The 17,777-nt window shown below is 30.3% G+C and overlaps 1 protein-coding gene across 1 annotated transcript in view; it reads left to right on the top strand.

The window, feature by feature from the left end:
- The window catches only part of LOC112679437 (leucine-rich repeat and immunoglobulin-like domain-containing nogo receptor-interacting protein 3), a gene marked incomplete at its 5' end in the record, with an annotated part of 191,637 nt that extends 176,649 nt beyond the window's left edge, over positions 1-14,988 (top strand). The window contains 1 exon segment of the mRNA XM_025549229.1: positions 11,802-14,988. Within this exon segment, the coding sequence (XP_025405014.1) occupies positions 11,860-13,929 (2,070 nt within the window). The 3' untranslated portion in view covers positions 13,930-14,988.
- Between the last annotated feature and the right edge of the window lie 2,789 nt (positions 14,989-17,777).

Genomic DNA, 17,777 nt, shown 5'->3' with positions numbered 1-17,777 from the left:
ATTATCTTCACGCGGTCTATCTAACGTGGTACATACGCCGATCCGCGGCTATCATTCAGTACGCCATAAGCACTCGATACTGCCATCCTGAACGTTTATCAACAATATTTGCAGAGGAAAAGAGCCATCCATACACGTCCAACCAACGATATTACTGACCCTATTCACTCTGTAAATATTCAAGCAACTAAACTATTCTATATCTATGCTGTATGTAATTGTAGTTTGATGGTATATAATCATATTATATTATTTTTTTTTTATATATTTAAAAGCAACGTTAATATTTTATAACACCATACGGGTTTGTTGCGAAAAGTTATTTACGTGATAATATAAATAAAGTATAAGTATCTCAGTATTAAAATATATTGTTATAATTTTAATGGCAAAACCTATAATGGTTACAGATCATCTCAAAATTAGTTAACTAATATCTATCGTCAACCCCGACGTATAGAACCAGTTACAACGTACGTGTTATATAACATTTTTTATGTATAACATACTTACTTTGTTGGATGTTAAATGTTATATTTTGTAATATAACAATGTTACGTAAGTGTGAACATGTTATATTTGAAACTGAAATTAAGTTGAATCGTTAGAATTTTTTTAACGTTACCAACCAGTTCATCATTTGTTTATCTGAGTACTCCAAAAACCTTAACTTATAGTTTATATAATTATTATCATATTAGATAATGTTCAAAACAACTAAAATGCATTCAAATTGAGAATTTACTAAAAATGAGCAATATTGTGAATAATATTTTTATTTATTTATTTTTTTTGTATTAGATATAAAGGCTTTGGCAACAAGGTCATTAGCTTACATTTATATTTATTTACATTACTTGTTGATTGTTTAATTTAATTATGGTGATTATTATTTCAATTATTTTTTTATTTTTAATTAATTACATATATGACATCTTAAATTAACTTTTTTTTAATATTGGTATCAATACCAATTGTTTTGAAAAATCGATGTATTAAGTATGTGTTGTTTTTTCCAAGTGATTTTCCATGGTTAATGGGTGTTTGCACTAATTATTATATATATATATATATATATATACTAATATGAGTATTGGTTTTACGATATTAGTACAATAATTATTAAATTTATGAAACAAGTACACCTGATGTATTCTTTATTAATATAAATCTTATATCATTCTAGCTGTAATTCCATCTATATTGGATTTATAATTACATTATTAACGTATGAAAAATCGCGTATAAAAACATTACATAAAATGTAACAGCAGTTTAATATTTTCCTAGGAATATTTTTGGCGATTTTTTTTTCTTTTTTTTGGTAAAATAATTTGTCGACAACAAGACCATTATTCTGATCTTCTATAAAATAACCGTTTTAAATTTTTTTTAACGCCGTTTTGTTTTGGTGGCGTGTTCCTCATAACAGATTTTTAATTAAACACATTATGGGATATTATAAAGTTTCGTAATTTAAGTTTCTAAACATGTAAACATGTATAATTTGTGTGTGTATACGTCTGTATGTGTGAGTTTGTATGTGTTATGAATATACATGTACATAGCGAAACAAAACTGATATAGCTTTTAAAAATTACTTTCCCGGTATAAAATATTTTTTGTGTGTATCAATTTACTTTTTATGATAAAATTAAATTATATATTACTCTAAAATATTTTTATATTTTGTTAAAAACTTTAATATTTTTAAGGAAAAAATAGTTATGTGTTGTAATCATGCCAATGGTACCTCCTGAATATTTATTTTTAGCAACTAAAAAATAAAATTATAAACACCGGATACTTTTCTTTTAGTTAAAGAATAAATGAAGAATATTTCATTGATAAATAACTTTCTTATATCAATAAACATTATTAAACAAAACATTAATTTATTTAAAGTTTTTTTGATTTAAAAAATTAAAAATAAATTAAATACAAACATGAGACAATTTAAATTAATAATGTGATTTTTTTAGGAATATTTTTTAGTATTATCTTTAACTATTATATATAATAAATTATATTAAAAATTCTGCAATAATTAAGTATGTTCCATTTATCATATTATGAAAACAATAATTTAAAATTTAATTGTCAATAAACAAAACTGTACATTTTGATAAATACATATTCAATATATTCGTAAGTCAAATCTAGTTATTTAAATTAACCTAAACAAGTAGCAGTCAGCCAGTATATTGTAGCTATTTAAATTTCAAAAAGTTGAATAATAATGTTGCTTTAGTGTTCGACAGCAAACGATTAAGAAAGAAGTGCATTGTTTAAAAATAATCATTCTAAACATATTTTAATGTTTAAAGTTCAATGCTTTTTTAACACAAGCCATAATAATCGATTATCTGCTTGCCTTTTTTTTTTTTTTTGTATGAAAAGAAAACTCATGATGTAAGAAAATTAATGGAGGCTAACATAATTCATATAATCAATGAACTCATAAAGTAAATGTGACGTATTGAATATTTCTATGTTGCTTTCAAATAAGTTTTAAAATTTTCATTTATCTATGAAATACCAGAAACGATAATTCGTTACCTTTATAGATCAATATTAATTAGATTTATACGTGCATCTCGACTTACAAACTTAGCAACAAGTAAAGCTCAGCATGGTGGACATATAATATGACCTTTTCTGTATTTGTCCACCACCATAACCGCAACCACGATAGTGGTGTGTATGCGTGCGCCTGTGTATATTTGTGTTTATACCTCATACAAATACGTATGACAGAGAAATTACTTATATTGATTATATAAAGATGATAATGTAACATCTGATGAAGTCACGAAATAATTATTTTATAGAACAACCTTAGAGAAAACAAGAAACAAGAAACAGTGAGGTTGTACAGTTTGTAATTATGAAGTGTTCCATTTTCCGAAAAACCATGAATAATGATGATTTTTACGAAACAACGTATAAAATATGCGTCTAGTCAAAAGTATTTTAACGATTTAGGCACGAACTCGTCGGAATCAACAGTACCTATAATGACTATAAGAACTGCCAGCAGTTTTTACCTTTTTTATATGTATATACAGAGTGTGGAGAAGGTTAGTTAACATCTGGTGTGGTTATATATTGCAGAGTTCGTATTTTCAACTGGAGGATGAATAAAATATAAAAACCGGGAAACAATCCGAAAATGTCTTTATTTTCTAACGCTATAATGTTGTAGAGTTATACACGGTGATGGATACGAGCAAAAATGCATTATTATAATTTTTCCATTACCATACGTATACGAGATCTAGATGGAAAAAAATCCGTTTAAAACGAATTTTCCTGTGATAACAGTAGATGCATTATTAACTATGATATCTTTCAATGACATATAATATTAAAGCTTTACTATATACATAGGGTGGTGAGGAAAGTGCTGAGATAGAACGTTAGGATGCATGATATTATTATTTACTGCAGAGTATGCACGATACGGTGGATAGTATCAAACTTAAACGTATGTTATTTCAATAGATATTTTAAATATAATCGAGATGTCACATTTATTTTGCACTGTTATTTTTTCATCGCTACGCTTAAATAACGAGGCAAACATAATCGTTATACATATTTTGTATCCAACTCGATAAAATGTATTTCCATATTTTCTACTTTTCACTACTAATGAATTGATGTATTTATTATAATGTATGCGTAACGCCCTGTTAAACCGATTTCAATGTTCACGTTTCTAGTTAATGTAACTAATAATATATTGAAAAGTGACATATTGTACACTAGTATTTCATTATTATTTTAAACACGATACACAATATGGTAGCATCGGGGAGTAACCCAAAATGAATTATATCCGATTCGAATTAATGGTTTTTTATAGGGGAAACGGTATTAGTTCAAACCGTATGATTATGAAAATAACGTAAACGTCATCACTGCAATATTAACGTTATTCCAGGGTACAATAACTAGTAAAGTAATTGGACACATTCCAATATTGTAGTCTACCCATTTTATTATCATACTAGTATACTTTTTTTAAAATTTTGCCATCAGTGATATCGTATGATTTTATTCAAGTTCATGATATGCTTCATCATTTATATTGAAACACAAAAAATCTACAATCAAATAAATAGAACATGAGTTCAAAATGTACATTTTGAAAAAAAATCTCTAAACAGTGATCATAAAACAGAATATTGGTTTAAGTGTAAAAAACGGCCAATGAGCGTTCTTTATTGTAGTTGTAAATCTCATATGGGTACCTTGACTATGATACTGAATAACTTATTCAGAGTGGTCCTATATGGTTTTGGATGTAATCTCCAAAATCACGATACGATAGCAATTAACGGTTTAGTTATGTAATACACCATCTTAGCGTATGAAACTTTGAAATAATCTTTGTAATATATTCAATATTATTCTCCAAGCAAAAAACTAATTTCTCTTGAGGCTGCACACCAACTTTTGGGTGTATATTAATAATATTTGCAAATTCATGAAACAAATTACCGTCTTATATATAACGCGAATGTACACGTTTTGGATGAATCAAAAATGACATGAAATTTAAGTTAAAACCATTGATGCTGTGTGTCTGTATCTTTAATGTACAATATATCTTTCTCACTTTCTGTTTACATATTTATTTTGCATATCACACTGTATGGAATATATGAACATCGTAAATTTCTACAAATTTTAGAGGTTGTCAAAAGACATTTGTGGATGAAATTGGATTTTAGATTTGCTTTAAATATTCATCATTGGCGGCCTCTGACAGGGAAAGAGAATATAATATAGCAATAGTAATGGAAGTGAAAAAAAAAAGATTTGTTTTAAATTCATTGATACCTCGTTGTACCTACTGTAACATGTTTAGGTATTATAACAAGAGAGATATTTAAAAAAAATGTATAATTATAAATCATATCAGCTGTTGACCGGTTTGCAGTATTTTTAATTTTAAATTTACCAGTAACCATTTAATGTTTTCACTTTTGTATATCCAAAGAAAATAATTGATTAACTGCGCATAAATAGTCGATAAAAGTTGATAAAAACTACTGTGATTTACATTTCCATTCTAAAATAATATATTTTTAAGTTTATGCCATTATTTTATTTTATCGATTATATCGAAAACTTTATACTATAAGTATTAAGTTCTTACATTATAATATATTATAAGCTGTATGATGATTATTGTTTAAAAGCATAAACACTGAACTTTCATTGGCTTATTAATTAGATTATCAACAAATATTTAGAAACCAATAATGTTAAGTATTTGGCTATTTGATTAATGTTGATTTATTAAATAATATACAAAACAATTTTATATTATTATACACACTAATTCATAATTAATAATTTAATAATAATAATAATAATAATTTATTGCTAGGTAAACAGAATAACAACATAAAAATTATAGAAATCAATAATAGCCTATGATAGGTCAATTTTTTTTTTTTTTTTTTTTAGAGCAGAATGACTATTTATAATTAATTTTAAATAAAGAAAAAATAAAATAAAATATTAATTTATGATTCAAATTATTACAATATAATAATTAAGTAAACAATACTAATGAATTTATATATATTATAAGGTTAATATCGACATATTAATATTATATAAACCTTCCATAGTCAGTTCATAAAATCAATTGTTAATCATTTAAATACTAAGCACGTAACTAATCATTTTAAATCATCTATTTTAAGCTTAAATTATCTAGATGGATAATATAGATCATTGGAATATAGTTGCATTATGAAATTAATTTTAAATCAAAAATAAATGAATTACAAGCTTATGAACAGAAAATATATTTATGTTTATTATGTTGTATTTCAAATACCTAAATTAACTTATTTATTCATATGTGTCATATTTACGATTTTAAAAACAATAATGTTTTGTATGTGTGTGTTAATATTCATTGATTATTTCAGTACACTTTTCCAAATAAATCTTTAAAATAACGAGTAAGTTAAAAAACAATTGTCTATTTTTTTACGAAAAAATAATTTTTAAAAATAATATAGTACATAATCAGTTAAATATTCAGTTTTAACTATTGTTTCTACCATAAATAAAATAATATAAGTTCAAAAAATAATAAATTTAAAACTTATTTACCAAAAACCTTGTTATTTTTGTGATAAGTTATTATTTAATAAAAGTAATATGGATATGACTACACTTACAAAGCAAAAACTATATACGTTAGCTTTAGATCAATTTAATATACTCCATATAAGTTTAGTTGACATAATTTACAGCCTTAAAAAAAATGTCTTTATACAACGAGAAAGTCCATGTCGTTACAAAATCTTATATTTTCATTTTCAATTTCAAGACTCAGGTATGTAAAATATAATGTATTTATTGTTTAAATATTATTTGACTGAAATCAGAAACAATTATAGAAAATATTTAGTCATTGTATTTAGCCAAATAATTATTTTCTTAATCTGACTTTAATAGCCGGCATTAAATAATGAACATTATAAACACTTAATTTACTTAATTGTTAATAAATATGTGTTTTTATTTAAAAATCGTTACAAGTATTTTGTTTGAATATACTTTTATATTTATACACAAAATCAACGTGATAAGAGTTGATTGCTATTTCATTCAAGTTCTTCTATTTATTTATTTACTTTTTTGATATTACAATGTATAAAAATTATTTTTAATAGTAATAAAAAAAAATTATATATTAGCTTTAAAAATTTGATTAGGTGACATAAAATAAAATATTTGTCAAAGAAACTAGTTTTTCAAAGCTTTATTGTACTAATATTTGGGAAAAAACGAGAAAAATAAGAAGAGAACGCGGTCACACCAAAACAATAGTAAAATAAAATGTCCAGCCTATTTTAAAATAAACGGGGTTTGCTTTGGTCTTGTTCTGTTTTTTGATAAACTCACAAATAAAACATCATAAAAAAATTACTATTCTTCCAATTCTGTAGGGAAATCTGAGTTTTTTTTCATATACTCTACTAAAGTGGAAATAATGGTTTTTTTTCCGTTAAAAATGTTACATTTTTCATTTTTGGAAACATACAATTTTATTATTAATATATATTATTTTATACATTTATTGGAATTTTATAAATTTAGCCTCACGTATAAAAGTCTTATATACTGTACTTTAATACATAATAATATTGGTCATAAATTGATCCACGTAAAACTTTTATATTTATTTTAGGATAGTAGTTAATATTTAGATAAATACTAATTTTTTTATGTGGTAGAGTTGAAATAATAATATTAAAACATTACAACTGTTGAAATGATGAAAAAATATAGATGATTTATAGTAAATGAAAAACAATTCAACTGACAATATTATTGAATGATTCAACTAATCACCAACAATTATTATAATGCAGGTAATTAGTAATTATATTTAAAAATGATACAATAAATCAATATTAAAATATTATAAAAATCTTCTTTGAAACATTTACAGTTAATTAAATTAATATAATTAAAATTGTATAAACTCAAAAAAATTATACTCATTATTTTTATTATTATAAAAGTCAGTTGTTTAGTTTAGGGGAGGTATGGTATGTGAAACCGACCCTTCTTGTAATTTTTTATTGGTGATGTTTTAATCACGGTTAAAGCTTATAGCGGCTATAGTATAGCCTATAGGTAATAAAATAATATAGTAATTATACCCGTGATAGTAAATTCAGCTTACAAACTACTGCTTCAATACATATCAGTTAAGACAATGTATAAAACATTTTCTTTTTAGTTATTCTTCTAACTTATTGTTTATAAAATATTCATTACTTCAACTGTGCATACGAGTATGTATAATATATTTATTCATATAATTTTTTGGCAATTGTTTAAACTCGCTTATGCTCTCAAACACGTAGCTATGATGAGACCTGAGTGGGTTTTATCCTTGAAAATAAATGCTTATCTTTAGGTTAGGTTACTTTAGACAAATAAAAAAAAATTATAATCGTTTTTTTGGATATCATATAATATTTATTTTTCAGTATTTGGAGATATAGTTAAACGCCTTTTTCCTACATTTTCTGAATCGCCCATGAAATATATGTGAACAAACTTTGATTCTTCTGGATAACTGGGTCATAAAGAACCAGCCAATGGTAAACTTCACCTTGAACTTTAAATGTCGGTACAAAGTTTTCATGAATTTTTGTTGCACCAAACGATGTCATTTGAAAAACCGAATTAAACATGCGAATCATGTAAAAAAATGTCTTGAATCTTGATAAAAACAATTTAAGAGACTTTTTAATGATTTAAGTGGATCAGATCTGCAATGTATTTAAAAAAAAAAAACATTATCTCATAAACAGCAAAAACCTTCAGGGTTCTTTTGACTATTTTAACGCACGAGAGTAGTTACATTTTGAATTCATATTTCCTATTATACCATACGCATATAAAAACGTGTTTTTTATCGGATTAAATTTATGCATAATGAAAAGAACTTTACCAATCACCATACAACTTATATTATGTAAAGATATGGCGGCTTCAGTGGCGATGGTAGCTGGCAGAGAGTGGGGACGCCAGACTGTGGGAGAGTATACACCTGGATTTTTTTTTGCCGAGCTGTGCCGCAGAGTATTGAAAAACAAACAATTATAAATAAATAATTACTCAATTAACTCATAAAATTGAAATTAAACTTAAATCATCTCCACGATGCATCTCTTTCATAAAAAAAAAAAAATCAAGATAATCAGATAAGTGGTTTCAAAAACATGCATGACAAAGATTCGATTTTTATATTTATATGTGTTTATCTATTTTATATTTTAACCTATTTTTTACCAAAAAATCGCAAAACGTTTCAAAAAAAAAAAAAAATTAATCATAAAAAAACAACTACTCTTGACTTTTTTCGCGAAGAGAAAATTCTTTGCGATATGTGATATATTTAAGTAGTGTATTACAATTATTCCACTCCTTTTATTAAGATCCAACTATGCTACTGAAACGAGTAAAATAATTAAAACTATATCTAGTTTTTTCACAGAAATAATCAGAAAATACAATTTATAAAGGAAAAACTTAATATTTTCTACCTGTGAAATAATGATCGTAAATTCAGATTTACAATTATAAAAGTAAAATGTGTATAACTGTTACGACATATATTTTGATTTTTTTCTTTTTTTTTCGTTGTGTACTCAAAATTACAATGGAAATAAAGCAATCGGAGTGACAGCTGATTTCAATCGTTGTACTCTGCGGGGTGCAACGCTTATTGGAGTTCATTGCCGCCCGCTCAAACGAAAAGTTAATTTATTCTTGGCCACCCATAACCATCGACAATATTTTCATCCTACTTCATATTTCCAAACGTTAAAACGGTCTAAAAGTAAATCTGTAGAAACTTATAAAGCAATATGTTATGTTGTTCATTAAATTATATTCTAAACGGGATCGGAAAACTACGTAATTGAACCGTCGGATGCAATGAAAATATAGTATTATATTTATAAAATACACAAAATGAAATTGAAACGCGTAGTCGCGTTAATTTAATTTTCATTCCAATCCTTTTTGATGTATTCAGTGACAGTTATATGTATCGGGAGGAGGGAATTAGTAGAGGTTGCGAAATTATATATTATTATGTTAGAAATATTGTGTGTATCACTTCATAACGTGTTGATCATTTATTTTTTAAACTATCATTCAATGACTATGTTAAGAAGTAAAAATCGTTCCAATAATAATAACGAACCAACAAGGCAAACGGCGAAGGAAGGTCTAGCTCCATAACTTCCCGTGGGTTTAAACTCCATCATCTAACCTCAAAACTGGTAATGGTCACACGACGCATAATATCACAACACATGAAATAAAAATGGAAACAGATATGTTATTAATCGTTATAATGAAGAAATGGCACTTTATATACCAATGTGTAGGCCGTACCAATATACATAAAATATTACATTGTGATGGGAATCGCATCCAGGGTTGGCAGCACAACAAAACACAATGTGATAAAAAAAAAAAAAATTAAACGTACACCGCGAATTGATATTGGTTTTCAGTAACACTTGTGCCTTCAAAGACGAGTAACTAGATTAGTAAAATTAAAATTAAATTATAGATAGAATTAAAATAATAAGGAAAAGGAAAAAAAATAGTAATCGGTGCAGCCGAAAAACTACCGTAAAAACGATGCAAGTGTGCGAGAACGGGAAAAATACCCCCTGTGCAATAATGTGTACTATAAACATACAAGGTATGTTTCCATATAATATGCAACATTAATTTGAATGTTGAATTTGCGTTAATGTGATGTCCCTGATACTGCTAATGTCCGGTGTTTGCAACCTAATCATCAACGTTTTAAATCTGTTAATTTCTAACATACCTGCAACTGCAATATAATGTTTATAACAAAAAGTTATATTTGGGTTACATTGTAAACATAGTTAGAACGTCATATTTAAACAATGAAACCTACTAATAATTGGAAAACAATTATAATAAAATACCACAACTCGTATGAGGGTATCGAACTCCGAACACCGACATATCTACCTAAACGGGTCTCTAAATCCTACGCGTTACTACCTATCGGCTATCCTAATCATATTGACATTAGGTTTATAATGGACGATATTTAAAGTGAATGGAAATCAATGGTTTTCTGTCTTTACTACCATACGATCACATTATGTATGACAAAATAAGTAACTGATTTTTAACTAAGTTTAGTTACTTTTATTTTTTAATCAATATAAGACATGTAGTCTAAAACTGTCTTATGACGTGACACATCAAATAGTATGCATACGGACATTACTCTTATAAATAATTGATTTGATACCCCTTGTATATTTAAATATATTAGCTTATGGGTAAAACCAATAGAGTATATTTTTATAGAGTGCAAAACTATTTATTTTAAAATAGTATATTTTTTTTTTTTGTGAAAAACTGAAACATCGATATTATTTTGCTGGTACGTATTACAAATCACAATAATATAACAACCCTGTGACATATAATTTATAACATTGTAGGTCTGTACTATCATATAATGCCTAGTTATATCGCCGGGATGAGTGTTAAATGTTTGTTTTATTTAGAATAGATACATTGTATACATATTAAAAAGTTACGTTGATTGTACTACGTAATATGTTTGTTTCTGGGATGTGTTGAAACATCCAGTGCACACTGGGTAGAAAGGTTCGGTGACGGTGTGATTCAGACGTCGTCACAACAGTACCAGGTCCCCCCCTTCTCCTATAAACCGATGTTAAATGTCTAACTTGACATATTAACAAACATAAAATAAAAAATATAAAAAAAGATATATCAAATAACTATAAATTGCAGTAATTAAGACCTAATTAAATAGGTAGCAAATACCGAATAATATTATAAATTGATCAAACTTATCCATTAGATGCTCTGTTTACAGTTGGCACATTATTGTTAAGTGTAGGTCTGCTAGTAAGACATAAACTGGTCACTAATAATGTTTAGTGAAACAATAATAACATTAGTACACACATATGAAATGAAACGATTCAATATCAATATTAAACGTATTTTGTCAAAAACCTATTAAGACCAGTTGCGATTTCACAAATTTTAATATTGTGTTATAACATTACGAGTTAGAAGGGTTTCGTCCACTTTCCTAACGGTGGGCGGGGCAAAATCGAAAAAAAAAATAGTGGACAAAATTACGCGCGCGGTACCGGAGTGCTTTTGGACGAAATAATAACACGACGACCGGTGTTTTACTGTTGCAGGACGACTACACCTATGTGGCGGCACGTGCTGAACGCAAGATGACCAAATGCGTGGACGATGCGCGGTGGCCGGCCAGTGCAGCTGATCGTAATGGTGTTGGTGTGTTGTTACGGCGGCTTGGCGTTCGCGGATTGGGCGGACTGTCCGAGCCCGTGCCAATGCAAGTGGAGTTCGGGCAAGAAGACGGCGTTGTGCAAGGACGCCGAGCTGACGGACGTGCCGACGCAGCTGGACGGCGACATGCAGGTGCTTGATCTGTCCGCGAACAGCATACGCGTGCTGCCGGCGGAAGCGTTCAAGCGGGTCGGGCTGCTCAACCTGCAGCGGGTTTTCATGCGCGGGTGTGGGTTGCACGATGTGCACCGGGACGCTTTCCGCGAGCTTAAGATCCTGGTCGAACTGGACCTGAGCGACAACCTGATCGGGTCGCTGCACCCAAAGACATTCCATGGCAATGAGCGTCTGCGCGTGCTCTACCTGAACGGCAACCCGCTGACGGAAGTGGGAGAGGCGCAGTTCCCGGTGCTGCAGCACTTGCGCACGCTCGAGCTGCAGCACTGCCAGATCAAGCGCGTGCACCGGGACGCGTTTCTGCACTTATCCGCGCTCGAGTCGCTTAACCTGAACGGGAACCTGCTGAAGCAGCTCTCCGAGACCGTGTTCCTATCGGTGGCCAAGCTGAAGACGCTGTCGCTGGACGGAAACCCGTGGGTGTGCGACTGCCGGCTGCGCAGCTTCCGCAACTGGCTGGTCACGTCCAACCTATACTCGCACCCCCTGTCGTGCACTGAGCCGGTCGAGCTGTCTGGCAGCCGGTGGGAGAACGTACAGCCGGACGAGTTCGCATGCCCACCCACCGTGCGCATTGACCGGGACAACGTGCTCGAGGACGCGGGCAGCAACGTGTCGTTCACGTGCAAGGTGACCGGTGACCCGGAGCCCGAGGTCAGCTGGTACTTCAACGGACACGGCGTGGACAACTACACGGACCGCATGGATGAAAATCGCACGTGGCTGGACAGCGGCGACGGCGGTGGTAATGGTGGCCGCACGTGGACTGCGCTCACCGTGTTCAACGTCTCGGATGTGGTGGCCGGTGAGTACACGTGCGAGGCGAGCAACTCGCGCGGCCGCGCGACCGCCAACGTAACGCTCGCACTACCTGAGGTCGCGGTGGCCACGACGCTCAGCAAGTCGCGGTCCGTGTACGTGATGATGGTGTGCGCGGCCGCGAGTGTGGCTGCACTGCTGTTCGTCGCCGGGCTCGCGTGCTGCGTGTGCCACGTGCGCAAGTCATCCCGCGGGCAACGCGCTGGCAAGGCTGCGTTCAAGGGTAGCACGAGCTTCAGTGACGCAGACAAACGGTTGCTGGACGCCAGCATATCCACCACGCAAGCGGGAAGCTGCGAGATGCTGGGTGGCGGTGCCGAGGCGCACGGCGACGGTGGTGGTAGTGGCAGTGGCAGTGGTGGCTCGTCGTCCGGCCACGACCTGGAGCTGGTGGAACAGTCGTTGCACAACATTCCACTGGCGGCCGTGTGCGACCAGCAGCCCGTGCACATCACCATCGAGAGCCACGACCATTGCAACTCGGGCGTGTCCGTGTACCCACCGCCACCCGAGTTCTCCACCAGCATCCTGCCATCGGTCAGTGGCTACGGCAATATATTCATCTCGGTGTCTGTGAGCCAAGAGCCGCCGGACCCGGAGTCTCGATATCCGGACCTGTTGGACATGCAACACCGGCAGAAGCAGAACGTGAGCGTGGCCACCGGCACAAACGGGGGGCCGGCTATGGGCGCCCGTCATCGCGAGGTGCTCGTTGGGCCCGGTCAGTCATCGTACTACGCTACGGTGCCGCGCAAGAACCGGTTGAAGGACAACGGCCACCACCAGCATCAGCAGCACCAGAAGAACCATCAGCAGCACCAGTTGCAGCATCACCGTCCATCCGTCAAGTCGGTGGCGCCGCACTACGACAACATGGGCCCGCGGATCACAGTTACGGGTAGCTGCACCAATCTGTCGTCGCTTGTGTCCAGCAGTGGCGGCTCGTCCTCGGACGACATACCGCCGCCACCACCACCGCCGTTGTGCACCGGCCACACGGATTACGTCGCCCTTTAATCGCCCCTGCTGCAACAGGTGGCACTCGGGGGGTTGGGCGAATAGACGTCTTAGGATTTACGCTCGTTGGTCGTGACTTGTACAGTGTAAAAATAAATCTATCGCTACTATTGTCGTATATGTTTTTCATCGTAAGCACTTGAACCGAAGATTCTCCCCGTGGTGAGTGTTGGCAAGCACGTGCGTTATACCATCTAATGAGTAACTCACGTCGTGGTTACGAAAAAATAATCGAACACCACCGCATGGAAAATACTATTATTATTATTATTATTAAAATAATTATCGTTTAGTCGATGAGAATGTCGAGAAGATAAAACGATAAATAACAATAATATTATCAAATACACGTACGTATTGTCACTGTTTACGTTTGAATTGAACACTGAAAGCTTAAGTTGTATTGTTCGTCATCAATCACTCGGCGTTTATTATTGAGATCAGTGTTATCAATGAAAGGTTACCAGAGGGGAAAAGAACCCGAATACGATCCATTACAATGAGTAGTCGGAAAAAGGAAGTGAGTAATCATTGTATAAACTGGAATTCTATTCAGTTTTCGTTTGTTTACTTGTGTATTATGTTGTTGTTTTTGCAAAGTCAGTAGGTTAAATTTGACAATCTATAGTTTTAATAATTAAACAATAATAATTTTATGTTTCGTGTTCATTTCAAAAATATTATTTTCCAATTGATTATAGTCCTCTGATAAGACAACACAGTTATCACAAAAAATGAAAAATATATGAATTTATCGTTATACTTGTACAATTAATGTACATGATTGTTAAATATTCCATTTAATGTTGAGATTATAAAAATTTTAAAACAATAATAATGATAATCGAATAATTTACTAAAGCTATCAACTTAATAATATCAAAATCACACGAGAAACATAGACCACAAAACTCTATTCTATAATAACCGTTTATCAAGAAGACTCAATGTAACAAAATTGAATTTGTACGGGTTTTCTTACAACACATTTTACGATACACTTATTTATTTAACACATAAAATTCAGTAGAAAATTCTTCAAAAGTTATAAAATTGACTCTTTCTAAAATATTCTAACATGAGTTTTATAAAAAAAAAAGTGATTATTTGAATTTAAAAATTAGTTCGTCAAATAATTTGATTTTATTTGTTGAATGTATTGTTATGAGAACATTTTTTTCAATACTCGACATTATTTTCTTATCTAAACAAATATTCCAAAAGTAAAGTTGATAGTATTAGTATATTTACAATAGAGATATTTCTTGTTATTTATTTATTAATCTATTTATAGATATAACACATACGTTTTCTTTAAAAAGCCGATTAACATAAATCTTAAAAATATTAAGACGATTAGACAATAAATTTTACAATAACATTCAACTTATTAACTATATAATACTATGTTTAAATTAATAATGAAAAAAAAAACGATAAAAGCGATGCAAAAAAAATTACTCAGCATATCCATAATGCATAATATTTATCTATTGTTTCCCAACTAAAAGTTACTCAAAGTTTTATCGTAATATTTTATTTTCAAATTGTATTTTTTCACACATATCATTTTTAATGAAAAAATAATTTTCTGTTAAATAGATATATTTATCGATTAAAGGGACATAGTTGAGCCAAATATTTTATTTATAAAACATTATTTTCAAAATCGAATGGGGAGTAGTGTATAAACAAAAGTATTTATTTAATTTTGGTTTTCTTTGGCATATCACGATAATCACGATAAAATATATTTGCAATATAAATGTGTACTAAGTTTTATATAAAAAAAATATATATCAAAGTATTCTTCAGGTAGCACAATAAAATATCCTATTGAAAGGCCTAGTTAAAATAAAAATAATATATTGTTTATTGTAACGAAAAAAACACACATACAAACAGATATCTTGTTGAGTTCCAATCTATTTCAACTAAAACGGTATTAAAAATTTTACTTTTAAAAAATAAAATAAAATTAAACTTGTATTAGGAAGAACGAAAAATTAACCTAAACTGTGCGGAATTTTATACATAAGTACATATAAATAAACAAGAAAAACAAATGAATGAACAATTTTATTATTAATATTTTAATTTTACGTTTACGTTTATTATAGATATTTCAGTGATTTTTCAAACAGAAAATGTTAACACTATGTTTTTAAATATTGATTTTGTTAGCTAGCGGCAGTAAGAAAATAAATAATATTAAAATGCCTTTGAAATTTTCTGTATTGTGAACACGACAATGTAGCCTATGTATGCATATAGACGGACCTACAGGATATAAAACTGTCTTTTAATATTAAAAAAATTATAATTTTAAAAACTAAGTGTAATCATTTTTAAGGTATTTTATTTATAATTTTTATATAAAATTTTGTTTGCTTACTATAAGAAATATATTCCTTATTCTCTTTTGTGGATGTGTCACAAAAATGGTTTATTCTATAGGGGTGAATAAATATCGACTTTTTGTCTGCTTTGATAAAATTATAAATATTTATGTATAAATATAATACATTTATGTTCCTTGTTGGTGTTAATAAATTATATTGTACAGTAAATTTATATGTCAATAATTAAGTAAAATCTAATTCACATTTTTTTTTTTTTTTTTATGTTGTAGTTTATATTTCATTACATATTTATTAAAACATGATTTGTAGTTTATTGTAACCAAATATGTGAAAGTAAAAAATAAAAAGACGTGAAAACCATTTATGATTAATAATATTATTAATTTTGTTTTCCTATTTTGCTTCCTATACTATCTTTAAAAATCTATTGTTCTGCGATCAACAGATCATATTATTCTCGTTTTTATTTATATAACTGATGGAAATATTTTTAAGTTAATTGCATACTATATAATTTGATAGTGTTAGAATATATTTCATTATTATAATTGTAATACAAATAAATTAAATTCTTAAAAAATAAAGAAATATTATTTGTGATACAAAAATATGATATTAATTAGTTTGATTCATATCATACTAGTAATTTTAATTTTATTTTCTACTAACGAAGAATACCCAGGACAATTTAATATAACAATAACAGTACGACTTATATATGATATACTATCCGGGTGATGAACATTATCAATGCTTGACTAGTCATAGAACTTCGTAGTACTATTATTTTCATAATTTTTCGATTTATCAACAGAGATAATATAAATTAATTCCAGATTTCTACCTGACTCGAATTCCCCATAAAAGTTCCGACCTTTCCATATACATACAATCAAAATATTGTATGTATAAGTTCCAAATAAATATATAACATTGTAGTAAGTTAATGCTGCATGCATTCCAGTAACACACTAATTATTCACTCGATTTTTATAAATAATTTTCAATATAAATGTATTCACAAATGTTAGTTTTAGAGTCTATAATTATATAAAATAATATTATTTAACTATGATACCACTTTTAGCACAACTTTTATTTAAAATGAAATCATGTTTTTTCCGATAAATTAAGAAAACAGCACAATATTCGAAGAAAATCAAGCAAATTGTTAAAAATAATTGTTTTTTTATAAAATTGTAATCATATTTTGATCTTAATATATTTTATGAATGAATAGGAGCCTGATTATATAATAATATCTAATAACCCCAGATAACGATATGCAAATTAATTCTGAATGTAAATTATTTGATTGTTTATTGGTTTTCAATAAAATTGTGTTTGTATTTTAATTTTAATTTTAATATATTAAATTAACGCAATGGGTCCTATATAGGGATATGTAAGCTAATGCTGCCCGTAAATAACCGATTTCATTATTAATTGATATCTTCGGATAAATATAGTGTAAACAAGATTCTG

This window comes from Sipha flava, unplaced genomic scaffold (genome assembly GCF_003268045.1).
Source record: "Sipha flava isolate LNK unplaced genomic scaffold, YSA_version1 145_pilon_pilon, whole genome shotgun sequence".
NCBI classification, from domain to species: domain Eukaryota; kingdom Metazoa; phylum Arthropoda; class Insecta; order Hemiptera; family Aphididae; genus Sipha; species Sipha flava.
This window is presented reverse-complemented; position numbering and strand designations above follow the sequence as displayed.